The sequence below is a fragment of the Chrysemys picta genome, chromosome 6, assembly GCF_011386835.1.
Source record: "Chrysemys picta bellii isolate R12L10 chromosome 6, ASM1138683v2, whole genome shotgun sequence".
Classification (NCBI taxonomy): domain Eukaryota; kingdom Metazoa; phylum Chordata; order Testudines; family Emydidae; genus Chrysemys; species Chrysemys picta.
The window spans coordinates 105,830,491-105,857,504 of record NC_088796.1 but is presented as its reverse complement, the minus strand read 5'-3'; the positions used below and the strand labels follow the sequence as shown (position 1 = coordinate 105,857,504).

Below are 27,014 nucleotides of genomic sequence, written 5' to 3'. Positions count from 1 at the left end.
AAAGACTAGCTAGATCTTGTCATAAATTAGACTGGAAGCTCTTTGTGGCAGAGATGTGTGTTCACCCATCTCCTAAACACAACGTCCCAATCCTGATTTACAAAAGACAAGTGGATATAACAATACGTTGAAGGAGGGAAAGAAGAAAGACATGGGTAACAAGGACACAACACATGTTCCCACAAGCTAGTTATGTGCATAATTTGGTGGTTTCAAATAATTTAAAATTGTTTAAAAAAATACAAGGGTAGTATTTTCAAAACGTTTACTGTTTTCCTAACGATTACTTCAACGGAAGCACAATTAGGCCAACACTGAGCTCTTTGGAAAAATCTCTCCTGAAGTAAATAACATAGGTATTAGCAATCCCCACTGACAATCCAACTAGCCATAATCACCTGGGCAAGTTCCCATAAGCAAGAAAAATGTTAAATAATGCTAAATAGCTGCTATTAGTGGCCTAATAACATATAAAGATAGTAAATCATCCAAAGCGAGAAAAATGTATAAAACTTCATGAAGGAGTTTTTCTTGGTAACAGGCAGACCAGGGTGAAAAAGACCATAATTTATGACAAATCTCTAAAAGCCAGTTTTGTCATGGAAATGACAGCCATGACAAGCATGCCTCCTTAAATGTAGCAGCCAGCTAAAGGAATGGAAAATAATTGATCTTGCCATTCTTTTTCTAGTGCAAGTCTCTTCAACCAGTGAAGAGTTAAGCCGTTTTGCTTCCATGGGACGAGACTACAAAATGTTGTCATCCAGCCAAGAATTAATGTGTGAGCCCTCTACCTATAAACTCTCCTTGATACTGATTTAAATATGGCAATACATTAAATAGAGCACAAAGTGATCAGAAAATCAATTAATAAGCCATAACTAAACGTACAACCAAATCATATGTATATGAAAATGCTTTGAAAAGTTATCTATGTATCCTTTTGCTCTTTGGACCATTAGATGTGGCCCTGAGCCTGGCTCCCCCAGTGCACAGATAAATGACACAGTTTCCAGACATTATACACTTAAGTAAAATGAGATGTGTATCCCAGTTTCTATGGTTTCCTGTTAAAATGCGCACAAAACCAACATATCCCCTCAACACAATTTAAAAATTTAAAATATGAGGAGGAACAGGGTGAGGTAGTGTACAGATGTGGTCTAACACCACTCCCTCCAAAATGACCAACAGCTCTGTAAGAAAGCAGCAGTAGAAAGCGGATATTGGTAGACATTTTGTGACCTACTCCACTGTAAACATGAAGTCAAAAGAGTGGTCAAGTATTAAGGAGCAAGCTTTCTTTAAAGTCTCCACTGTTTCCCCTCTCTCCTACCCAAGAAACTTTGTATCATGATATTGATGCCAATGGAGCTATGACAATTTACACCAGCTTGGGGTCTGTCCACCTCCCCAGACACACAGTATGGAACAGTCAGTGACATTTTAATTATGCAGCTTCATTCACGCTAAACTTGTGAGAGCACTATGACACAGACAGCCCTTTCTCCTACGTCACAGTAACGATTTGTCCCTATCTTTTTGGTATTTATCACAATATTGTAATTGATGTCAGGTGTCAAAGATTGCCAGCTCACGGCGCACACAAATCTCCTAATCTCAAGCCCCATCCTAATATCAATTAAAATCTTCACAGTAATCTGTAGAACTAAATTACACCTAATTTAGGTTCTTATCTAGCTCTCATTACTGTAGTATCTGAGCACCTCACAATCTTACCCTTATAAGACCCCTGTGAAGGAGAGAAGTGCTATTATCCCCAATTTAACAAATGGGGAACTGAAGCTCAGAGACTAAGGCCCAGATTCACAGAGCTACTTAGGCACCTAATTCCCTTTGAAATCAATTGAGTTAGGTGTCTAAATACATTTGTAAATCTAGGCCTAAGGGACTTACCCAAGGTCATATGAGAATTCTGTGGCAGAGGAGGGAATTGAACCCAGGTCTCTCAAGTATCAATCTCAAGTCAAGTAGCACCTGGACACTACAGGACCATCCTTCTATTCAATACCTGTTGCTGTTATCAAGAAGGAATAATCATACTTTGCATTTATATAGATCACAAACCATATACTTACACCACTTGGATGCAATGAAAAGACAATTGGAATCCAATACTGGGCAGGGAGGGATTTGGGCCAAGGATACACGCAAATGTTAGCTTCAGGTTATTAAAAATAGAATCTGTGCAGCATATCCTATCCATATAATCATCAAGACCTGGTTGAATGTTGTATTTGGGGATAAATTATATTACTGGGGCTTGAAATAACCATTATTTCTCAACAGCACCCGTCCATTTCAATTATGTACAGGTCTGTATTTCTGAAACACAAAATTTTGGTCGACTGCATAAAGTCTATTTCAGAATGTGTCTGATCTCAAGCTAATCCTTTGGTAAAAGGAGTGTTTTTGATAAGGGAAGTCTAGTAAGAAAAATATTGTTAAACTAGAGGACATACAAAGAATGTGCTGTGACTGAGAAGTTCTGGTCTGTTTTTTTTTTTTAATTAGCTGAGCTGTATTTTACTCAAACTAACACATCCTCCATCCTTCCTCAAGCCTGTTTACTCAGCTGGATGTCCACCGGGTCCAATTTTCCCTCCAATTGCCCTTGTATACTAATATAATCGCTGCTCGTATGGGTAATTGGTCAGACTACAGCAGGGTTTGCATGCATTTGTTCATCTGTACTACCTGGCAGGCACTCTCACAATTTACAGCCTCAAAGTATTATTGAATACTTTGATTCATTCCATTCATAAAAGGACTAGACATATCTAGAAATCTTTCAAAAAGCTTTAAGCATTTCAAATATTGCAGCATATATACTTTTTTTTTAAATAAGTGCCAAAAGGTCTGTTCCACACATCAGAAAGGAGACAAACATGATTCATTTGTTTCTAATTTATAAAATAAAGTAGCAGAGATCAACCAGATTTGAAATTATTACATGGGGAAAGAGCCCAGTAAAATTCCAGACAAGAAAAACTGACATTACTGGCAATAAGTAGGAATTGTTTTCTCTGGAATATACAAACAATATAGAATTTTACAGGGTAGTTTTATGTTTTTGAGGAAGGATCATTATAAAAGTGATATTATTATTATCATTAGTATTAAACAATCAGGTTTTTGGTTTGAAATAGAACAAGCAAGTCGTGTGTCATGAAACATCATCAAGTAGTAAGCCATTACTCGTGAAGTACCACAACTCTGCCATTTTAATAATTTCCTTGAATGCCTGACAATCACCCTTTTTCTTTTACTCATGATTCTTGCGGTGGAACCATACTCGGAGTTGGAATGAACAATTTCCCTTCTCCCATCACTGCTATGGCTCTGTCTACTGCTAAATCTAGTTTGTTTCAGGGTTCAATTTCTTCCCACCCACATTTTACTTAACAGCTTTCTTTCTTTCTGTTTTTTTTTCTCTCCTCCCCATATCCTTGTGTAGCCATCACCATATCTCACCTCTCACCTGGAAGGCAGAACTGCTGCCATCAACTAGAAGGTACATTAATCAAGATGGTGTTCTTTTGTAAAACCAGGCTTCATGAACGATGCTGGATTGTACAGGCCCGCAGTTCTTTAGACGTGGTAAGTCTAATATTTATGGACTTTTTGCCTCACAATGCTTCCACAGCCAATATTTATTTTATAATAGAACAAAATATGCAACTGCTCTGTATCTGGAACTCTGACATCAATGAAAATTATGCACAGAGTGTGGCTGCAAAATCAGGCCCATTTAAGCGGTACAAAAGAAAAAAAAAAGCAATATTCTAAGAGTAGTTCTCCTTTCCAAGACCTGCAGGAAAGAGGGTTATGAAAGAGGGAATGAGGTTAGATTCACTGCAGAATAAATAAAAGCAAATTTAGCCATAATGGAGGCAATAAGACTCTAGAATACATAATACTTTCTCTACTCCTGTTCATTTTTGGATCATATCAACATAGAAATATATTTTAGATGCAGAATTATTAAAGCAAATAAATATGATGCAAATCTGAAACAGACTGAGAAAATATTAGCAAGGTGTTTACAGCAAATAAATAAATAATGCAGCAATTTAAACTGTAATCTGATTTTTAAATGATGGTCAGAGAAGGAAAAACAGAATTTTTTATTTTTATTTAAAAATAAAATTTCTAAAAATACAGTACATAATACATGTCAATAAAATAAAAATATCCACAATGTAACTTAAATCATTCTGGAAAGAAAAATAGAAATATTACACAAATAAAACAATCATCAAAATAAATACAAATCATTGTTTATAACACGGATACACATTTCACGTTTTGATTTAATAAAAAAGAATACCCGAGCAAGTGTTCCTGTTTTGGTACCCTTCTCCCATTCACCTCAAACATCATGCATTGATTATTTATGCACTTCTTTTGCTAAACTTCAGCACTAGTCACTCTCAACATATCTAATGTAAACAGTATTAAAGTAACTGGAAACAGTCAAGGTAAAAAGAGAACAAAACAATAAAAAACAACAACACGCAGATTAAGTGAATTACAAAATTCAGAAAGCATAAATTACAAAATTTGATATCGATGGCTACAGAATATATTTTTTTATGGCACTTAGGTTGAAAACCATTAAGGAGACAGAGTATCTATATAATCTTCTGTATTGTAGACCTGGGAAAATTAGTTTACGTATATTCAGAAAAATATTGATTTTTCCCTCAAATGTGCACATATCATGAAGTTTGCCTCAGATTTCCTGTATAACTTGAGACGTGTATATTCTACTTTAGGTCCAAATTATACTTAAGAGGTATACAGGTAGAACTCTACTGAAGTTAATGGGAGCAACAGAGCAGATTTTGAACCTTAGGTTCTAGTTCAGCAAGGGACTACTCATGTGCTTCAAGCTAGCCATATGCTTAAGTATCTGCTGAATCAGGCTCTTATTGTCTGAAATGCTCAGCTACATTGTACTAGTTTTAGGATTCAGAGTAGCAGCCATGTTAGTTTGTATCCGCAAAAAGAACAGGAGTACTTGTGGCACCTTAGAGACTAACAAATTTGTTAGTCTCTAAGGTGCCACAAGTACTCCTGTTAGTTTTTAGTGTTTTGAAAGAGGATGCTTTTTAAAATATCCAGTACGGGATATTTGTATCCGCAAAAAGAACAGGAGTACTTGTGGCACAAATTTGTTAGTCTCTAAGGTGCCACAAGTACTCCTGTTAGTTTTTAGTGTTTTGAAAGAGGATGCTTTTTAAAATATCCAGTACGGGATAAAGGCATAACAGAACAAAATGGCTGATTTGGGATTTGAAGGCAGCTCTACTAACTCTGTCCAACAGCACTGTCCGCACACACACACAATTTTTTTTTTAAAATATAAACAGCACCATCCCCTGACCCCAAAAGGTTTTGAAATCTTGCCATTTTGACCAGTCCAGATCATAATTAGCCTTAATCCAAGAGAAATGACTATTTTTCCTTTTATAAAGGCAGGGAACAACTGCCAGTATGTATTCTGCACTCTTAACTATCTTCAACCTGAACTACACACACAAAAATTAAACATTTACAGTGCTTAATTTACAGTATATTGTTTACAATGACAATACTATTTTGATTTAAACAACATACAGATCAGGCATCTATTGCATTTCATTTGGTTTTCAAATATCTTTGAACAGTACTGAAATTACCTCTTGTAATCGGTGTATTTTCAGACAGATTACTTTGATAATTTGATTAATTCAATCTGTGAAGACAGAAGTAGTTTCAATGTTTATTTTTTCAGTTACAAAATGTTTTTATAATAATTTCAAAGCCTAATATTGTATCTATGATCAACAGTGAAATGGATTACTTTTAGTGGTTTGATTTTGAACAAATTTAAATATGTTTTGCTTTGATTGTCTGCCTGGTGCCGTTCTGAACATGCATTTGTTACCTCCTGGTAACTGAAGTAAATATTCCTTATTAATTAATGAACTGTCTGATTTAACATTATGTATGGCTTTCCATCATTTTTAGATGGATTTCTAAAGAGATCAGATCTGTGTTTTATTGGCGAAGAGAGAGAAAATAGTGGCCAGTAACAATATCATTGGCTAAAACTATACAGATGGCAATTTCTTCTACATATCTGGAATTTTTTGTTAAGCTTTCAAAGATTTTGCAGAGAACAATATAAGCAGTCTGCACGCTTTACAAAATTATAGCCCTTTAGCAACCAGTTCCTCTTCTGCTTCTATCCCAATCCACTCCTGAAACTGTAATGCATGCTGAGATGAGATGGATACATTTCCTACTTCATAGGAAAGATAGGAAGTATGGCAAGAGACCACCCTGGCTTAACCAGAAGATATTAAATGAACTAAAAATAAAAAAAAAAGAGTCCTACAAAAAGTGGAAACCAAGGCAAATTACAAAGGATAAATATAAACAAACAACACAAGTACGTAGGGACAAAATTAGAAAGGCCAAGGCACAAAACGAGATCAAATTAGTCAGAGACATAAAGGGTAACAAGAAAACATTCTACAAATACATTAGAAGCAAGAGGAAGACTCAATGGGGGGTGGGAAACAGTAACAAAATGTGGCAATGGCAGAGGTGCTTAATGACGTCTTTGTTTCAGTTTTCACCAAGAAGGTTGGTGGTGATTGAACGTCTAACATAGTGAATGCCAGTGAAAATGAGGTAAGATCAGAGGCTAAAATAGGGAAAAAACAAGTTAAAAATTGCTTAGACAAGTTAGATGTCTTCAAGTCACCAGGGTCTGATTAAATGCATCCTAGAATACTAAAGGAGCTGACTGAGATATCTGAGCCATTAGCAATTATCTTTGAAAAGTCATGGAAGACAGGAGAGGTTCCAGAGGACTGGAAAAGGGCAAATATAGTGCCAATCTATAAAAAGGGAAATAAGAACAACCTGGGGAATTACAGACTAGTCAGCTTAACTTCTGTACCCAGAAAGATAATGGAGGAAATAATTAAGCAGTCAATTTTTAAACATCTAGAAGATTGTAAGGTGATAAGTTACAGTCAGCATGGAATTGACAAGAACAAATCATGTCAAACCAACCTGATAGCTTTCTTTGACAGGGTTACAAGCCTTGTGGATGGGGGGAAGCAGTAGACGTGGTATATCTTGACTTTAGTAAAGCTTTTGATACTGTCTCGCACGACGTTCCCATAAACAAACTAGGGAAATGCAACCTTAATGGAGCTACTATAAGATGGGTGCATAACTGGTTGGAAAACCATTCCCACGGAGTAGTTATCAGTGGTTCAGTCATGCTGGAAGGGCATAATTAGTGGGGTCCCGCAGGGATCAGTTCTGGGTCTGGTTCCGTTCAATATATTCATCAATTATTTAGATAGTGGCATAGAGAGTACACTTATAAAGTTAGTGAATGATACCAAGCTGGGAGGGGTTGCAAGTGCTTTGGATGATAGGATTATAATTCAAAATGATCTGAACAAACTGGAGAAATGGTCTGCAGTAAATAGGATGAAACTGAATAAGGACAAATGCAAATTACTCCACTTAGAAAGGAACAATTAGTTGCACACATACAAAATGGGAAATGACTGCCTAGGAAGGAGTACTGTGGAAAGAGATCTGGTCGTCATAGTGGACCACAAGCTAAATATGAGTCAACAGTGTAACGCTGTTGCAAAAAAAGTGAACATCATTCCGGGATGTATTAGCAGGAGTGTTGTAAGCAAGATACGAGAAGTAGTTCTTCCACTCTACTCTGCACTGATTAGACCTCAACTGGAGTACTGTGTCCAGTTCTGGGCGCCACATTTCAGGAAAGATGTGGATTAAATTATAGAAAGTTCAGAGAACAACAACAAAAATGATTAAAAGGTATAAAAACATGATCTATGAAGGAAGATTGAAAAAAATTGGGTTTATTTAGTCTGGAAAAGAGAAGACAGAGTGGACAGGATAACAGTTTTCAAGGGTTGTTACAAGGAGGAGGGAGAAAAGTTGTTCTCCTTAACCTTTGAGGACAGGACAAAAAGCAATGGGCTTAAATTGCAGCAAGGGAGGTTTAGGTTGGACATTAGGAAAAACTTCCTGTCAGGGTGGTTAAGCACTGAAATAAATTGCCTAAGGAGGTTGTGGAATCTCCATCACTGGAGATTTTTAAGAGCAGGTTAGACAAACACCTGTCAGGGATGGTCTAGAGAATACTTAGTCCTGCCATGAATGCCAATACTCATTTGCAATGCTAGAAAAGATAGGATGCCCACCAACCTGTTAAGTCTTATATGTTCATTCCACAACAACATGAGAGCAACTGTCCAGTTTGATGGGTCCACTTTGGACAGCTTTGAGATGAAAAGTGGAGTGAAGCAAGGATGTGTTCTTGCCCCTACGCTCTTTGGAATCTTCTTCTCTGTTCTATTGAACTTTGTGTTTAAGGACATGAAAGATGGAGAGTATCTCCACACAAGATCAGATGGGAAACTCTTCAACCTGTCCCAACTTAAGTCAAAGACCAAAGTCAAAAAGGTGCTAATCAGGGAACTTCTATTCACTGATGATGCTGCCCTCATAGGCCACAATGAAGATCTACTACAAGAACTCATGGACTGCCTTTCAAGTCCCTGTGAGGCATTTGCTTTTACCATCAGCATCAATAAAACAGATGTATTAGGACAGGGAGTTCCACAAGACCCTTCAATTACTTTAAATACAAACCATCTAGAAGTAGTCCAAGAGTTCAGCTATTTAGGTTCTACAGTGACACCAACCTTTCACCGGATGAAGTACTAAATGTTCGCATTGGAAAGGCTTCCACCACCTTTAGCAGACTAACTAAAAGAGCATGGAACAACTCAAAGCTTACCATCAAGACCAAAATGCTAGTGTACCAAGCTTGCGTCCTCACCACTCTCATGTATGGTAGGGAATCATGGACAATTTATGCTCATCAAGAGAAAAGGTTAAACAGTTTCCACCTACGTTGTTTACGCCGCATACTCAACAACAAATGGCAGGATAAAGTCACCAACACGGAGGTTCTTCGAAGGGCAAATTTACCAAGTGTGACAGCCCTGCTCAAGCAAAGACAACTGTGCTGGCTGGGCCATCTGAGTAGGTTGGAAGACGGGCGCATACTCAAAGACATGCTATACGGGGAGCTATCAGAGGGAACAACAACAACAGGACATCCCAAGCTTTGCTATAAGGGCACATGCAAGAGAGATATGAAGGAATTTGGAGTTGATCCTGACCAATGGGAAATCTTGGCAAGTGATCGTAACAAGTGGCACCATCGTCTCCATCAGGGTATCAGGGTCCATGACAGAAGCTGGTTCCTACAGCTGAAGAGAAAAGAGCCTATAGGAAACAAGCAGCTCCCAACCAAGATACATACATTTGCAATAACTGCCAAAGATCATGCAAATCTCGGATTGGACTATTCAGTCACGTGAGACATTGCAAACCATCTACATCATAGGCTGCAATTCCCATCTCTCGCAGATGAAAGGATGCCAACAAACATGAGTGCAGGAGACTGGACTAGATGACCTCTCGAAGTCCCTTCCAGTCCTATGATTTTTTAAATGACAGAATAAAGTGTGTCAGTGTAACATGGATGAGAGAAATATATTACATTGTGCATAAGGAAGAACTTAAGTGACTGAGATCAGTGCCACATAATTTGCTCTCAAAACCCTAGTTTGTTGAATTACCCTGTGAATTAACTGAATTGTGTCACAATAATTCAATTAAATGGCAAACACATACTTTACTATCTGGCATAATTACAAAGCCATCCATAATGAACATTTAAAATCAACCATGCCAAGAACGTCTGGATACTGAGTTTTGTTAAACAGAAACTAGTCTGACTGAGATTAAATCTAATTTTACAAAGCATATGTATGTGAGAACATAAGTCTCCCAAGTGGACAAAACCACTGTTGGTGCAACAGTCAGGATCTCTAAATGCTACTGTAGTATACCAGGACACTGCTTATAGTACATTTAGTCAGGAAATACTGACTTCAGGCACCCACAGTTTAAAAATAACTTGAGTATTACGTGTGTGTCAAAAACAATGCTGAAGATGAACAGAGTTCCTGCTGTGTTCTACTACATCATGAAAAAAGCAGCAATAGCTCAGAATCCACTAAAGAGTATGACAGCTTTTCTGCATGTCTGCTTATGCAGAACCAACAGGGAATTACATATCTCAGGATTTTAAGTAATTAAACCCCTAAAAGACACAATATGTATTTACAGCTGCACCACAACAGAATAAAAGAAATATAACTGGAGAGATTGAGATCTAAAAATAAAAATATACCCTACACCTTCTCAGGCTGTCAAACCAGTGACTTTTCCTGTTGCCAAAGAGAGCCTCGCATGCCTGCAGCTAGAGCTAGTCAGTGGTAGTGTTCACATGACTGGGGGACTGTAATCAAGGTGCTCTCAGCCCCAGGGTGCTTGGGAGCAGAAGGTCTGAGCTGGGCCTATCTATACCAGCAAAATTCCTATGTTGTAGAATAATGTTATAAAAAACACAGTATGATTTTGTCTGCATAGATGGGACCAAACTACATTATAATCAGGTGAGCCCTCAAGGTTCAGATCCCTTGTTGTCAGATTATGAGTTAGTCGCTCACAAGGAAACTTCAAACCTAGTGAACTTAAACAAACTTAAGTGAACTCTGTGCAAAGGTTTTCATTTTCACACCACACTCATCCTTATGATGCACACTTAACAATGTGCTGCAATATGCTGTTTAAATGTAAAAGTGACTAAAAAAGATAATAGATGCAGAGCAGGACTGCAAGGCAATGGTGTCTTGATTTTCAGAGAAGTCAAACACCTGCAGATTCCATTGGCTTCAACTGGAAATGTGGGTGCTTTGCACTTTCGAAAACTCAAGTGTTGTATGGGAGTTGTATTTAGACACAGCTGCCTCCTTCCCAAATAAAAAGTTTACATGTGTCATTAAAACTGACAGACAATTCAATTAGGCAAATTTACTCAGCAATACAAAGCTGCCCAAAATCAGGAGTGGACTAACGCACAAGGATCTGGGCCCTACAGTTTCAGGAGACCTCCAAATTGTCTTTTGATGAGCACTAGACACCATGGGGCTGCCTATACTTTGTTGCTCTCAGCTTGGCACATGTGGAATCTGAAGGCAGCAGAGGGACAGGAGGATTGGGGCAATGTGGTGAAGTAAGTTTTTGTGCTCTTCTCAAATCATCCTGGCTCCTGACTACTAACCTGATGCACATGGGGATAGTGACCTGAGGCCTAGCAGAATGCAGCAACAAGAGAAGCACTGAAAAAGCTAAAGAGGATGGCACAATAGCTGCCTGTTGTGATTGACAGTGATTTGGAAAAGAAAAATTCAGACCAGAGATGGTTGACTGAGCTGAAGAGACAACCCCTGAGATATTTGTAGGTCTGACCCACGAAGACACCTTTCACTGAGAGCTTGTGGATAGATGGAGTGTTTGGTCATGTTGCTTTTTAGTAGCAAACTCTTGGCTACAGAATGTAGTATAACAGGGGTTCTCAAACTGGGGGTTGTGAGGTTACCACCTGAAGGGTAGCGAGCTGTCAGCCTCCACCCCAAACCCCGCTTCACCTCCAGCATTTATAATAGTGTTAAATATAAAAAAAAGTGTTTTTAATTTATAAGGGGGGTCGCACTCAGAGGCTTGTTGTGTGAAAGGGGTCACTACTACAAAAGTTTGGGAGCCATTGTAGTATAAGGTGTGATGGCCTGGTGATAGAAAAAGACTGGTACTAACTGGTTTGAAGGACAAATGCAGAACAGTAATTTTTGTTCTCAGAAAATTAAATAAAAATTTCTATTCTCTCAATGGCAGAAGTATGGGTGAAACAGGAAGTTGTTATAAGCCTTGGTAAAGCAATTAATTAGTTGATTATTCCACTGTACATAACAAGGCTATATTAGCAAGAGGTGGGATCAATTAATGACCACACTGCTTCAAGCTATTCTTGTATCTTTCAGTATTGGATATCATTGAGGTACACTTAGGTGTTTATTTCACAATAGTTTAAACTGTAGCTATTTTAACACAGATTAATATTATTTATCCTCAGTGGGACACGAGACATAGCCCTTATGCCACATATATGTGGAAGAAGTGATTATTATTTCTCAGGAGGTCAAGACTCCACCATATTTGGAACAGAACATTTAGTCTTTTTAGTAAAGGGATGTTATATCCAGTTGGAAAACTGGGCTGAGGACTAATTATAAACGCTGTTAGTTAGCTCTGTCTTGTAATACAGTTGGTTAGTTAAAGCTAAAAGTGGTCTCTTATTATTTGTGGTTGGCAGTAAAATCAAGTTTGGGGAAAATGAAGGGTATAGAAATCATAGACACGTTAAATGATATGTTGTATCTTCAACATGACAGAAAAGTCTGCTATTGTTGTATTGATGCCAGAAAGGTTGGCAGATTATGTACAATTTATAAAACAAGCATAATGTTTTGCTGTGAACTAGTGAAGCCATTTACGTAACTAATGTTTCACTGACTTATTACAACAAATTCTCCGTAGCAATGATGCTCAGGTACCATCTTCATGATCAAGGCTCCTTACATAGATAACTAGAGGTTTGCTACAATACAAACTGCAACAACTCTTTGCTCATTACTGAAGAAAAACATCATTTGTATATTTACTGAATAAAACTGGGCAACAAGATGTGCTTTTAAAGAGTCCTGTGTCAAGAATTATAAGGTGATAAATGGAAAAGAGGGATACAGTGTACATATAAATTGTATAGTTCCTGCTGTTTGCATCTTGTTCACAATTTAGTAAAGCTGAAACAAACAACTCTTTTGGAGCCATCCTAACTCTCTTTTTGTTGGATATGAATCTTTCTCCCCCATTCATCCTCTTATAAGATCCAAGATGCACAGGAGTTTTCCTACTGCAAAGTCTGTCCGTCCATCCATGTTCTTATATTGGCGCCCATCGTTTTAAATCCTTTGTAGCTATTCTTATTCATGTCTATCAGCTGCCTGTTTCTTCAGTGAAATGCAAACCTGATTAGTAATGTCATACCCAAGTGTGAAAAGAGAATATTTCTTAACTTCACTGCCAGCCAGAACTGTTTTTAATAACATTTACAGAGAAATTATTCTGATGTGGCACACTCATTTAAATGCCCAGCACCAAAGATATGCTGTTGACCAACATTTAACTAGGAATCTTTCTTCCATTTAGTTTCAAAATGCCCATGCTAGTAGTTGAGATGTTTTAAGTGTAATTTGAAACCACTAGCTCACGGCAAAAGATGTTAATGTTCCAAACGCGTTACTGTTCAGACTCCGACTAACCCTTCTGATGCCATACTTCTACTACATCACAACATCCCATTGCTGAAAAGGAAACAAAACGTTTCCAGAGCACTCTCAGAGCTTGGATTTCCATTTGTATGCTGCAGTAAATATAGCTATTATTGTCTCATAGTTAATATATCTACAACAGTCAATGAAATAAGTACTTATTAGTTATTAGTAGGCAACCCCTTAGTACTGTTCGTATTCACAAGGTTTATGAACTTTATAGCTTGTCTATATGAGCAGTTATTCTGGAGTCGCTATTCCTGATTAACCTCCTGTGTGGACACTCATTATAGATTAATAATTCACACAGGGAGTGAAACAAATAACTACTCTGCATAAAATTAATAAAATCCTACTTTAATCTGAATTAACTTCCCTATGTAGACAAGCCTTACAAAAGAGTAAGAGTAGATTAATATTAAAACCTGACCAAAGTTGCAATACAACAAAAAGGGAACAAATGCAAGAAAATAAATAGCAGCTAATATCCAGTACCATTCTAATCTCTTCAGGCTACTTTGAAATGTGGTTCTGTCCCTCTTCCAATTTTGATATCATCCACAAATTTAATCAGGATTGAATTGACACCAAAGAAACAGGCAGTTGATAGAAGTGAATAAAGCTAGCTACATGGGGTATAATATGAATAGGGTTTTTTTGTTTGGGGTTTTTAAGATTAGGTGGTCAAATATATCCTCTGAACAGTGGCCACAGGAGCCCCAAACACAGGGCTACAGCTAGAGGGAGAAATGTTAGTAACACGAGTGCTAGAAGATCCTTTACACCTGTGACAGAAGCAGCTCTGGAGATCACAATTTTAGAACAACTGCTTTAATAAGTGAATAATATGAGAATGCTCTTGCCCTAATTTTTCAAAAATCACAAGTGATTTTGGGTGCCTAACTTCAGACACATTAAAGAGGCCTGATTTTCAAAGGATGGCTACTCAGCACTTTCTGAAAATCAAGCCCCTTAAAGAGGTCTCAAATTGGGACCCCCAAAATTTGAAGATTTTATAGAAATAAACAGCAGAAATGCAAAATGGGGTATAAAATGAAGCAGATCACTCATTACTGTTCTAATATCATTCTGTATAACTGAACATTATAGTTGCTGTGGGCAAGGTGTGGGAATGCAATTCAGAGGCTGAAAAGGGAGAGGTCTAAAAGAAAGTCCATCACTGTGAAAAAATTGGAGAACCTCTGCACTTTGGTATTACCGGTACCATTCTCACATAACAGTCAAACAGACAAAATTTAAGAGTGTATCACGAAACATGAGAATGAGTATCTGGTATTTCAGCAACAGTAACTCTGATGCTTTATTTTTGAACTTTAATGTACAACACATTGCTCAAAAGGAAAGTCAGTATTGGGTTATGCAATCTATATTTTGCCTCACTTGACAAAAAGAGTAGAATTATATAAACCACAGACCTATTCTGAGGATTTGCAAGAGGTCTGACATGTTTCACTTTTATCTGAGGCAAGACAATAACAGTGCTTTTGTATCTGGGATATATGCTAGAGTCGCAAGAATATAGATTCCTGCAAACCATGTACTTTGGGTGTATTTTTTCCATTCTCCCCAACAGTTATGGCTCCAAATCACCATTGTCTGAGTATGAGGCCTCAGCAATCTATGAATCATAACCGCAGGGACATTAGCTCTTGTATTGGAGAAGAGATGATGTCATTGCATGACTTGGCCAAAAGAGGGCACTTGGGGAACAAGAGATGAAAGGCTCTCCCTAAGACTTGAGTATGTGTCAACTTCACCACAAGCCCAACAGGCCAGAGTCCTAAATCATACTAGGTAAAAACACCTGCTAATCAACCAAATTGGACATCTTGTAAACTGCAGATATGCATGTGTGTATACATATGTACAATTTACATATATACATTCAGACTTTGTTTATGTTTAACTCAAGATCCGTGTCATTTTAGGATAAGGTCACAATCTACTTATTTCCTCTTATTTGGGATATATTTATAGAATATTAGATTTAGACTAATTACAGAGATAAAAAATAGCAAAGATTTCATGCTCCCATCCTTTCTTGTATAGGTACAGTTTACCAAATTTAAATGCACTGTTTACAATTCATGGTCCAATACTGCAACAATTTATGTATTGCAAATGTGTTTTCCCCAAAGTTAAGTAACTGAAAGGAAGATGTAAGAAACACAGAAAGAATAAATGTACATCCCACAATGAGTGAGTCAAGGACATTTAAACTCGTTGCTCTTCTCTTTAGTCAAAGGCTTCAGTGCTTTAAATCAGGGTTTCTCAAGCTTTTTGATACCAGGGACCAGCTTGCTGCCTTCCTAAACTATATCAGGCAGATCTCAGGGACTGGTGCCATTTTACAGACTGGTAGATGAGAAAAAGTGATTTAAATGATACAACCTGCAAACTACACTAATTCAGTATCAAGTAAAAAAAAAATCCCAATGCTATATTTATATACATGTGTTTTGCAAAACACGTTTAAGCAGAATGAAAACGACTTAATTTCCATCCAGAGTGTCACAGAGGATACAACGGGTGACTTCCTTTTTCTTAAAGGAGATGCAGCAGTTATTTTATACAGTGCCCATTTGTAAATTTCAAAGGTCACATCATCATTTTCATCACCTCTTGGTCATTTTGAACTTTGGTTTAAACATCAGCCATAAGACTGTCCCATAAAGAAAGAAACAGTGAAAGAGAGAGTGAAAGGAACTTTCTCTCAGAATGCTAGAAATCCTAAATAGCCTGAGATAAATAATTTTCAGCTTATGTCTTGTTTGCTTTGACTATTCACTATTTGTTATCCAATTTGAATGGTAGTCACCTAATATGCATGCTGTTTCTGCTCTTAGTCTGGATGATAAACTTTTTAGGCAGAATAGTGAGCAAATACAAACTATGAATTTTATCCTTGTGAAAATTCATGAAACTTTCAAGATTCCCAAATACCTGACAATTGCTGAGACATACATGAATAACAAATAATACAATGCTCTAAATCATAGCAAAACAAAGGCAATGCTTCTATTTGTGAATCAGTTTACTATTTGACCAGCTCTAATCTTAAAGTTAACATTTCTTGTTAACTACTTCTAATAAGAAGCAACCCTCCTATCCCAGAAAAAGAGCAAAATAGTCTCCTGTCCACACAATACACAAGAGGAAGTTAGTGCAGTTCAATTACCCTGTTTACATAGAAATTAATGCTTGTCGATAACATCAATATTTACATATAAATAAAATACTAAAAAAGTATATTCCATACACATTGCCCATTATACATAAACACCTGAAAAGTAATCCTAATTCTAGTTGTGACTAACCAAAACAAAATGTTAAGTATAACTTTAGTGACCACACACTACTTTGTATATTCATACATGATACCTTATATTGACTGATTAAACCTGCATTTTTAAAATGTATGTACTCTAATATTCGTACCATATCGATTATATGTGGAATTATTGCAAGTTACAAGGAAATCTATGTGGAGAAAAGGGAAAAACATGCTTTATATCTGCATAGTTTGCCCTAGGGTGTTTGCTCTCATAGCTTTTACTGACACAGGGACAATAACTTACTGTATTAAGACTACATTTTTACAAAAGTGAGAATATAAGATATAAGATTTCCCTTTATATATTAAAAAAACTTCTGGAAAAAGTTTAGGAAAAAGTCTGCTTCTGTTAAAATACCACCTTTTTCCAGTGCTGTACTGCATGATTAATATCATGCATCATAAATAAAAGAAGACATTAGAGAATTTTAAACACAATTAGCAGAAAAAGACCTTTACATAATCTAGATAAATCTACTGATAAAAAATACTAAAAAATTAAATGCAAAATGAGACACTTTGTTTGAAATCTATTAATCTATGTAAACTTCAGTGTTTCCTTTAAAAAAAAAAATCAAAATATCCAGTATCAAAACAAAATTGGGTAACGTATCTCAATCATTTATGTTTTTGTTATTAACCTCAAACACACAAGAATTCCCTCTGGAAAACTAATTTGAAAGTAAATATGCCTTAAACTTAGCACTAGTACTAATCCCACAACAGAATCAAGATCACTATTAAAATAAAGCCTGGGGCACATTATGATATCTAAGATTGGTGGGTGGATTTTAATTGACTTGAAGACTGTCATAGTTCTATTATCATAAAACCTGTTACACACTTCCAGCATGGAGGACCCATCTGTGCCCACCATCCATCTGTTTAGACATGATTGGCAAAGTGGTAGGGAATTCGCAGTGGTTGCCTCTGCCTGAAAGGAATAAACCACAGGATCTTCCAGCGAGTGCCAAAAACTTCTGAGAAGGTCTGCTGCCATGGCTTTCGGGGCCTCGATCTACAGAAGACAGCATTATTAGTGAAAGACAGCACTCCCATGGTGCACTTCAGTCAGCTAGAACAATATAGATTGGCTGGGGATCCATTACTGGACTCTGATGAATTGTGTCCCAGCATCACAAATACAGCTTTTCTTTCATTATGACATGCAGCTGAGATTTAACTTTGGATAGGAGAAACTGAATCAGTGTCATCAATCAACTACAGGCAACTTCTGAAGGGGAGGAAATTTCTCGGGAGCAATTAAATACATGTCAACAACACAGTAGCAAGTGTCTTTTGATCTGTGCTTTAGAGACAAAATATAGTTTTGCTTGCTTTAGATAGGCAGGGAAGAAGAATAATCTTAGCTATTTTATATAAAAACAAGTATAAAAATAGTGAACTACTGCTACAGAAAAGAAACAAGAGCATGGTAGCATGCAAAAACTATTACCAGTGCCTTCAGTTTTCTTTCATACACATACAGTTTTTAAACTTTACTAGTTCTTTATGTTGTACTTACATTTCTTCACAACAGTTTGACATTTTTTCTATACTTGTTGTATCCTATTGTGAGAAAGAAAACATTATTAGAAAATATTTCCTCACATACCTAAATTGCAAAAATGTTATCATTAAAAGTATATAAAGAAAGAAGGAACTGACCCTTAATGTAGATTCTTTTGGAGAAAATCTAGTAGAATTACATAGAGCTATACCCCATACTAATATCAAGCCATTGTAAAATTTCATGCAGAGCAGTTTTATTCAGCCTGATAAATTATCATGCAGAAAAACTGTTTTCTGTGTAGATTTTTAAAATGGGGCACAGTATCGAATGCTAACAAACAGATTAGAATCTTACTATAGCTAAATTAATCAAAATGTTATTTATCCATAGGACATTTTAAAATAATATGCACAAAGAACAATACCTTTCTGAAAAAGCATACTTTTGTCATACTTTATACAGTCACCTGTATAACGAATGTGGAGTTGTCACACAAAAGATTATCACACGGACAAAATAAATTTCCACCACAATTTATTAAAATGTCACCACCAGCAGAAGTACTTCCAAAAGCAGATTAAGTAGTTTTAAAATATTTACTCTCACAAATATTGTAATGTGAACAGTGCCACCAACTGTATTAATACAGTTTCAGTGATCTCTAGGTAACTGCTGTAGATAAACGTGATTTCGCTAAAATTAAAGAGAATAAAATTAAAGAACATCTTAACTGTTTCTAAAGTGAAGATGAACCCCTTCTATAACTTATAATAAAATTCATGATTAACTTTCAAAACCAATATTGTTTGCTTCATTTGACAAAGTGCTTTAATTGATAAGCAATTTGTTTTAGCTCACAGCATTTCCAAATACATCTTTAAATGCTTCCAATGGTTGTACTTTTATGTGTTCATATTCCCAAGGTGTATGTCATAAATGAAAACCATTATTTTAGAAGTCAGTGGTACTTCAGTTTTAAACTCAAGCAACATTATAGTACTTTTGAAGGGATAAACATGGTTCATTATATCCCAGAATAATTTAGACCATTTGATCCAAAATGTAATAACTCAAAAATTAATTTTTTTGAAGGCAGTTTGATATGTTTCTCTGTTAATGATTAATTTAGGCAGGTACATAATGTGTCTGTCAGATTATATACTAGGTTTTGGATGAAACAAAGGGTGTGTCCCTTCTACCTGGGTAGCCAGTGAAGATTCCATTTTCTTGAATAGTGGTTTTGTCCATCTCTGTCTTTAGCCAAAATTCCATCTTCTATTATTGTGAACTCTACAGATGCTTGAATTTTAGTTTGGCAAGCAGTTTGAGAGCTTTCAACTGAGAGGCACCAAGTACACATTGCTACCACATGATGCTCCAGTAAGTTCACATCAATGTTTTCATTTTAAATTAAAGCTCTCTTTATAGTTGCAAAGACGTTTCAGTTCTAGAAATCATCCTCTTGATAGTACCAAAAATAAAGCCACTTTTAAAACCAGTGACTAATTAGACAATTTCAGAATGGATGGTGCTGCTGTGGGACAAGCTGGTAGCTCAAACCTCTCCCTCCCTTTCTCCAATCAATACCTATTTATTGAAGCTTTGAGGCATCATACTAGCACTTTTGTTTCCAAAAATAACATTCCAAATGTGTATTAGTATAATCTAGCTTTGTAGTATGTTCTTTTAAATTGTCGACCCATTAACATTTTTTGTATTGATCTGAAAATCATATTTATCACTTTGGACACTTACTGCTGAAAGCAAAATTCTGATTGAGCGGTTGTGCTTTTTGACTGAGTCTACAGTCTGGCAGGGCTTTTTCATTGTTAAAGCATCAATACCTATGGAATGATAATATAAACTGTCTCTCTCATAACCCATTACATCCTTTACATAAGTGAAGGTCAAATAGAAAGAGGGGGAAAGATTATAGACCTCCTTCCACTCATTTAAAAATACTAAGATTTTAGCTGGAAAAGCAGTGAAAGCAGGTGGCCATCTCTCTCCCCAGAATTAAAAATTCTGAAGTCCACCTGCTAATGTTTTCAATTTACATCAACTGAATTGGAAGCACAGAATGCTTTGTGGGATACCTTTTCAGAATTTAAAGCAGCTCAACCACTTCTGAAGAGCTGTGAGCTAGGCTGAAGGGAATGGGAGGAAAGGAGAGTTCCCCTTTGAAGTTCAGCTGCTTGAGAAGCACTGGCGGCTGAACTTAAGAAACCAAGTCCCCTCTGCTGCTTCCCTCCCCCAGCATGGCTTCCAAGCAGCTGGGTCAATTTGAAAATTACTTTCACTTGAAAGTGAACCAATTTACCTTTTCACATGAAAGCGAAACTTCACAGCAACCTAAGAAACTCAGCAGCCATGCTTGGGGAGGAAGGACACAATGGGCATTTTTTCAGTTTGCTTCTTAGGCAGCTGAAACACAAATATCCTCCTTCCTCCTCACAGCTGACAGTTCCAATTCGAACCAATGATTCGAGGGTGAAAGGATGCAAATCCTGTTAATAATATCCTGGAACATCAGGAAGACATAGCATTCCTTCCTGAAATATGGTATTTTCCAAAGTACAAATTCAGTCCTGCTGTGAGGAAAGGCAAAGCTGCCACAGTAAAAACCCTTTAAAGACAGACCTGCACACTGGAATGAACCAAAATAATGTCTTTTTGCCCATAATTTTCTGTAATCGCTTTGAAATTAATTTTGATGTGTTATGGAATAAACTGGTTCTTGTTCACATTCCAGTTTCCTATTCTGCTTCATGCTTCAATCAGGTCAAAAAATGTTTTGGACACAATTTTTTGCTGTGGAAATGAATGGGATAGCACAAATTTCACTACTATGACTTCAGTACAGAATCAGACAAGGAAGAAGGAAGACCTTATTTAGACAACAATATGAATGATCTCACATTTACATAGCATCTTTCATCTAGATAGAAACCAAAGCACTTTACAAGGCGTACTGATTGTACAAATGCTTCAAAGTAATCATTTTACCCATCTCTTGGAGGTGAAATGTGGCAATGGTTTAACAACAAACAGCAACAGAGCATACTAGTTTAGGGCAGAAAGAAGAGAATAATATTTCAAAGGAAAATGCAGTATGGAAACATAGGAAGGCAGAATGAAATTTCCCCAAGTTACAATATGCCCAGGTGTCTAGAGTGCTTTACTCCACCAAAAAGGGTCGGGGGGAAACTGTAATTACCACATATGGGCAGGACTTACTATGGCTAAGTCTCATCTTAAATAATGCACCTTCAGCAGCATAAAGGCCTTTAATATCACATCCATTAATTCTGTATAGCTCAGAGGAAAGAGTTCCATCCACTGAATCACCAATATCACTTCCTGCTGTATCTAAGCTTTCCCTAGTAGTCTCCTATCCAATTGCGGATTCCGGCTGACTGTGCTTAGCAATTTGTATCTGAGATCACAGCTTGGAGTGATATGGCTACAGGCCATAGCTCTTAAATAAGCAAAAAATATAGTTGGAAAAGTAATGAACCAATGAAAGATGACGAATGTCTGACTGATTTAAACCTGACTGGTTTTTGTTTTGTTTTCTTTTTTGAGGGAGAGGAATGGAAACAGGACAGAAGGCATCTATCTGTTTTAAAGTTTTCACCAGTATAAACTTTGATGTTAGAAAAAGAAGTCTAAAATCGTATTGAACTAGTGATTTTTTTATTTCTTTATTTACCATGGATATAGTTATCAGGCTCCATGATATCAAATGAAGAAAGAAACCGTAGGTTTGACAAAACACTTGGTAAGAAGATTCTTTGACACATTCATCAGGCACTTACTATTACTTCTTTGATTCAGAGCAGAAGCACTATTTCTACTGCTCTTTTTATCTGCTTTCCCCAACCTCCACCCCTCAAACAACAAATCAGCTTTTCAAACAAAACAATGAAAATGAATTAAATTGTATTTTCAAACTTAGGCCCCTAACGGTTTGCCTATACTGCAATTAAAAACCTGCAGCTGCTTCATGCCAGCTGACTTGGGCTCAGGCTGCAGGGCTATTTAATTGCAGTGTAGACATCTGGATTTTGGCTGGAGTGCTCTAGGAACCTGTGAGATTAGAGGTTCCAACAGCTCGGGCTTCAGCCTGAGCCAGAATGTCTACACCACAATTAAACCACCCCGCAGCCCGAGCCTCGCAAGCCCGAGTCAGCTGGCACGGGCCAGCCATGGGTGTCTAACTGCACTGTATACACACCCCAAGTCTTTATTTAGGAGCCTAAATAAGTGAATTGCTTTTCAAGGACTGACCACCCAATAGCTTCCACCAACGTCAACTTAGTTCAGGTGCCAAATGAACAGAATAACCAACATTCTACTGAATCACCTCACCAAAGGACTATGGCTCAGAATACTGTCACTCTGTTTATTATGCTTCTAATGCAAAGCATTGGTTTGTTCAAAGTTAGTATTCTGTTCAACCTAAGACGCTTTGGTTATCTGTATGATGACCAGCTTTGAGTACTGGAAATACTAATAATATTCTTAAGAGCTACTTTTGGAACTGATTTCCAACTAATTCGAATAACTCTAAAAGTAGCACAAGTGTGGCATAATTACTACAGTGCTCTTAACATCTGCCTTTAAGAAAAATGAGATGTTATTCACCTTGTGCAGTAACTGAGGTTCTTTGAGATGGTTGTCCGTGGGTGCTCCACTTTAAGTGCTTTAGTGCCTTGTGCTTGTAATTGGAGATTTGTAGTAGCAGTGCCCCGGTTGGCCACGCACACACAGCAGGCATCTCGCGCTGCTCGGAGCGGTTACCTAGCATGTGCAGCCAACCGGCCCCCAGTTTCTTCTCTTCCCCAGAGGATCGGCATGAAACTCCGAAGTATAGGGGAGGAGGGGGGTAGTGGAGCACCCACAGGGACAACTATCTAGAAGAACCTCAGTTACTGCACAAGGTGAGTAACCTTCTCTTCTTCTTCGAGGAGTGTCCCTGTGGGTGCTCCACATTAGATGACTGTTGAGCAGTGCACCTCAGTGGAGGGGAGGGGCTTCGGAGTTGGTTCATTGATGGTAGATAGCATCATGAGTCCAAATTGAGCGTCTATAGCAGATTGTTATTCTAACGCACAGTGTTTCGTAAAGGTATGGGCAGATGCTTTGCAAATGTCCATGATGTGTACATTATGGAGAAATGCCACATGGCAATGTTGATAACGCTCAATAGGAGCTGGTAGATGGCTGTTTTGGTAACATGAATGGATACAGCCCGATATCCATTTAAAAATGAATTGACCCTTGGAATGTTCTGTGATAGAGAGAAATAGTCAAGATTACTTTCTGAAAGATTTTGTCCTTTCTAGGTAGAAAGCTAGTGCTATGCGAATGTATAGAGTGTGAAATAAGGCCTTCCTGCGGTCTACATGCAGTTTCAGGAAAAATATGAGTAAATATATGGGCTGATTTAGATGAAAAGGAGAGGCTACCTGGGGTATGAATTTGGAATGTGGCCATAAGATCACTTTATATTTGAAAAATGTGGTATAAGGTGGGTGTGTCATTCAGGCATCTAATTGTCCCACCCTTCTTGCCAAAGTGATAGCAATGAGGAAGGCCAGCTTCATGAATAAGTGGAACAGAGAACAGGTTGCTAGGGGTTCAAACTGTTTCCCCATGAGACTGTGCAGAACAAGGTTAAGATCCTACATAGGAGTTGGGTTTTTTAGTGTGGGATAAGTGTTTTCTATGCCTTTTAGAAAGCGTTTAGGGGTTGGGTGAGCAAAGAAAGTGACTCTGTACACCTTGTCGTGGAATGAGGTGATGGTGTACTCTGATGGAGCTGTTGGATAACCCTGATTTTTTAAGGCCCAGTATATAATCTAGGATGCTGGGTAATGGGTCCGGCTGTAAAGAAATGTTCATTGTGGCACCAAATGCAGAATCGTGTCCACTTCTGTGTGTATGTTCTGTGTGTGCTTAGTCTGCAACTGTTCAACAGTATGTCTTTCTCCTCCTCAGAATAGTCTTTGTTAACCCCCGTTATCCATGGAGTAACCAGGCTTTGAGACAGAGAAGGGCTAGGTTGGAGTGATGGATGCATCCTGAGTCCTGCGTCAGAAAGTGAGGTATCATTACAAGGGTTTGAGGTGGTTTCACTGCCATCTGTCTCAAGTATGGGAACCAAGTTTGTCGGGGCTATGTGGGTGCGATAAGCATGACCTTGTATTTGTCCCGCATGAGCTGACTCAGAAGTGGAATTGGAGGGAATGCATACATTACTGGTGCTTCCTATTTTATGAGGAGAGCGTCGCCCAAGGAGTGGCATCCCAGTCCAGCTCCGGAGCAGTATTGTGGGCCCTTTGCATTCTGAGCTGTTGCGAATAGATCTATAATGGGGAACCCCTATAGGTTGAATATGACTCAGAGTTGCATGATCCACCTTCCACTCGTGAATTTGTGAGAAGTCTCTGCTCAGTTGGTCTGCTGTCATGTTCTGACATCCTGGCAGGTGAGATGCTGAAATATCTATGTTGTTGGGGATGCACCAATTCCAGAGACGTATTGCCTCTGTGCACGGAGGGTATGATTGCACTCTCCCTTGGTGGCTGATATAGGACATGTATGCGATATTGTCCGTAAGGATCTTGATGGTCATGTTTTGGATTAAAGGAAAGAAGTGCTCGCATGCATTTCTGACAGCCCTTAATTCCAGTATGTTTATGTGCAGGTTGCAGTCCAATGGAGACCAGCGACCCTGGATCGTGTTGTCACGTAAATGAGCTCCCCATCCCACAAGGGAGGCGTCCATAGTGATAGTTGTAGTAAGAGCTTTCTGTTGAAAGGGGACACCTGAGCAGGCGTTTTGTGATTGTGTCCACCATGTGAGCGAGTCCTTTACCCTGCGGGGCACAGTGGGACGTCTGCTGAGAGAATGTTTGTGTGGTATGTAGACTGTGCAAAGCCAGACGCTATCTCATGTGTAGTCTGGAATACTTTACGATGAACGTTAACGCAGCCATGTGCGCCAGAAGTTGTAAGCACATTCTGGTGGACGTTTGTGGACTGTCCATGATCGTTGTAATCAAACTGATTAGGGTGAGGAAGTGCTGTTGGGGTAACCTTGCTGTTGCGGTGAGGCAATCGAGATAGGAACCTGGTGGACTTCTGCGCATTTATCTGTAGTCCGAAATATGTAAAGAGGGTTATCATGGTTTGTGTGGTGTTTAGTGCTGCCCATTGTGTTGGTGCCCTTAAAAACAGTCGTCTAGGTATGGAAAAATCATCATCCCTTGTCTGCGGAGGTGAGCTGCAACAATGGCGAGAACCTTGGAAAAGACCCTTGGAGCAGTTGACAGGCTGAAGGGGAGCACTCTGTATTGGAAATGTTGGTGCCCCAGGGCGAACTGCAAGAATGATAACATGAAAGTAAGCGTCTTGAAGGTCGAGAGCTGAGAGCCAGTCTCCTTTCTCTAACGCCAGAATTATTGTGGATAGAGTCACCATTTTGAAATGTTGCTTTCTCACAAATTTGTTGAGTTTTTGTAAATCCAGGATGAGTCTCCAGCCGCTGGTCTTTTTCTGAGTGAGAAAATAATGGGAATAAAACCCTCTCCCCCATGTTGAGCTGGTACTGGTTCCACGGCACCAGTGGAAGGTGGTTAATTTCCTGTTGTAAAAGGGGCTCATGAAAGGGGTCCCTGAAGAGGGATGGAGAAGGGGGGTAGTAGCTGAAATAGAGATGAAGGGGTTGAGTAACTCTTCTTGATAATTTCCAGAACCCATTTGTCTGTAGTGATGGTGTTCCAGACTGGTAGTATGGTGACAGATGATCTCCAAATGGGCTGGAGATCGGGTTTAGTTCCGGGATCAAAGAATGTAGAGGTCTCATGCCCTCGACCAAAGCTTCAAAATGATTGCCTGGAAGTAGATGGTTGAGATGTGGAAGGCTGGTCTTGGCTCTGCTGGCATCTGCTTGGCAGTATATCTATAAAACCCTATTATAGATATACTGCCAATAATGTAGGCTAGGATTTACACAAATGTAACTTATCCTAGCCTGAAAGCAGTGCATCTCTGTTTACGGCGTTGGTGATACTGTCTTTGAGGCTGGGTGTACGGGGCAGTTCGGAATTGCTGGCTGTAAAATCAGCCCTGTTTCTTTTTGTTCGCAGGAACATAGTTACCCAGGGTTTTTAAGGTGACCCTGGAATCCTTCAGGGTATGTAAAGACGCATCTGCATTTTCCACAACCAATTTCTGACCCTTGAAGGGTAAAGTCCTTGACTGTGGCCTGGACCTCCCTAGGGAGCACAGAAAGGTGGAGCCAGGATGCCCAATGTATGACCATAGACGTAGCAATGGAGCGTGCTGCCTTGTCTGCAGAGTTGAGAGAGACCTGTAGGGCCATCCTGGCGATGAGACCCCCTTCGGAGATGTTAGTCTTACATTGTTTTTTTTTGTCATCTGGTAAATGTTCCATAAAAGTTGACATTTTAGTGAACAGGTTGTGCATGTATTTGGATATTACAGTTGAATAATTAGCTATGCGAAATTGGAGCGTAGCTGAGGAGTAGGCTTTCCACCCAAAAAGGTTTAGCCTTTGCCAGTCCTTATCATAAGGGGTGGTTCTAGACTACCACCAGTGAGTTCGGTGCAGGGTGAGGGAACAAAAACTCAGCCTCTTTTGCTGGCACATAATACTTCTTGTCAGATCTCTTACACGAAGGTGGGACTGGCAGGTGTCTGCCAGATTAATTTTGCAGGGTCCATTATGGCAGCATTA

At 38.3% G+C, this 27,014-nt stretch overlaps 1 protein-coding gene and 1 long non-coding RNA gene across 12 annotated transcripts in view; one reads left to right on the top strand and one right to left on the bottom strand.

Annotated features, from left to right (window-relative positions):
• The first annotated feature begins 3,478 nt into the window (after nucleotides 1-3,478).
• Nucleotides 3,479-27,014, top strand: part of LOC122173734 (uncharacterized) — a 29,654-nt gene continuing 6,118 nt past the window's right edge. Inside the window, exon 1 of the long non-coding RNA XR_006174463.2 lies at nucleotides 3,479-3,621. This is a non-coding gene — a long non-coding RNA (uncharacterized LOC122173734). The remainder of the gene's footprint in view (nucleotides 3,622-27,014) is intronic.
• ZDHHC21 (zinc finger DHHC-type palmitoyltransferase 21) overlaps nucleotides 5,629-27,014 on the bottom strand; it is a 75,290-nt gene continuing 53,904 nt past the window's right edge. For 8 of the 11 annotated variants that reach the window (XM_065549546.1, XM_065549545.1, XM_005295171.5 and 5 more), the window contains 2 exons: nucleotides 18,260-18,303; nucleotides 17,484-17,752 (listed from right to left, as the gene is read on the bottom strand). In XM_065549546.1, coding sequence (XP_065405618.1) covers nucleotides 17,620-17,752; nucleotides 18,260-18,303 — 177 coding nt within the window. In that variant the 3' untranslated portion in view covers nucleotides 17,484-17,619. Of the gene's footprint in view, nucleotides 5,762-9,439; nucleotides 9,580-17,483; nucleotides 17,753-18,259; nucleotides 18,304-27,014 lie in introns of those variants that run through there. The other 3 variants (XM_065549543.1, XM_065549544.1, XM_065549547.1) reach the window with 3 other exon arrangements.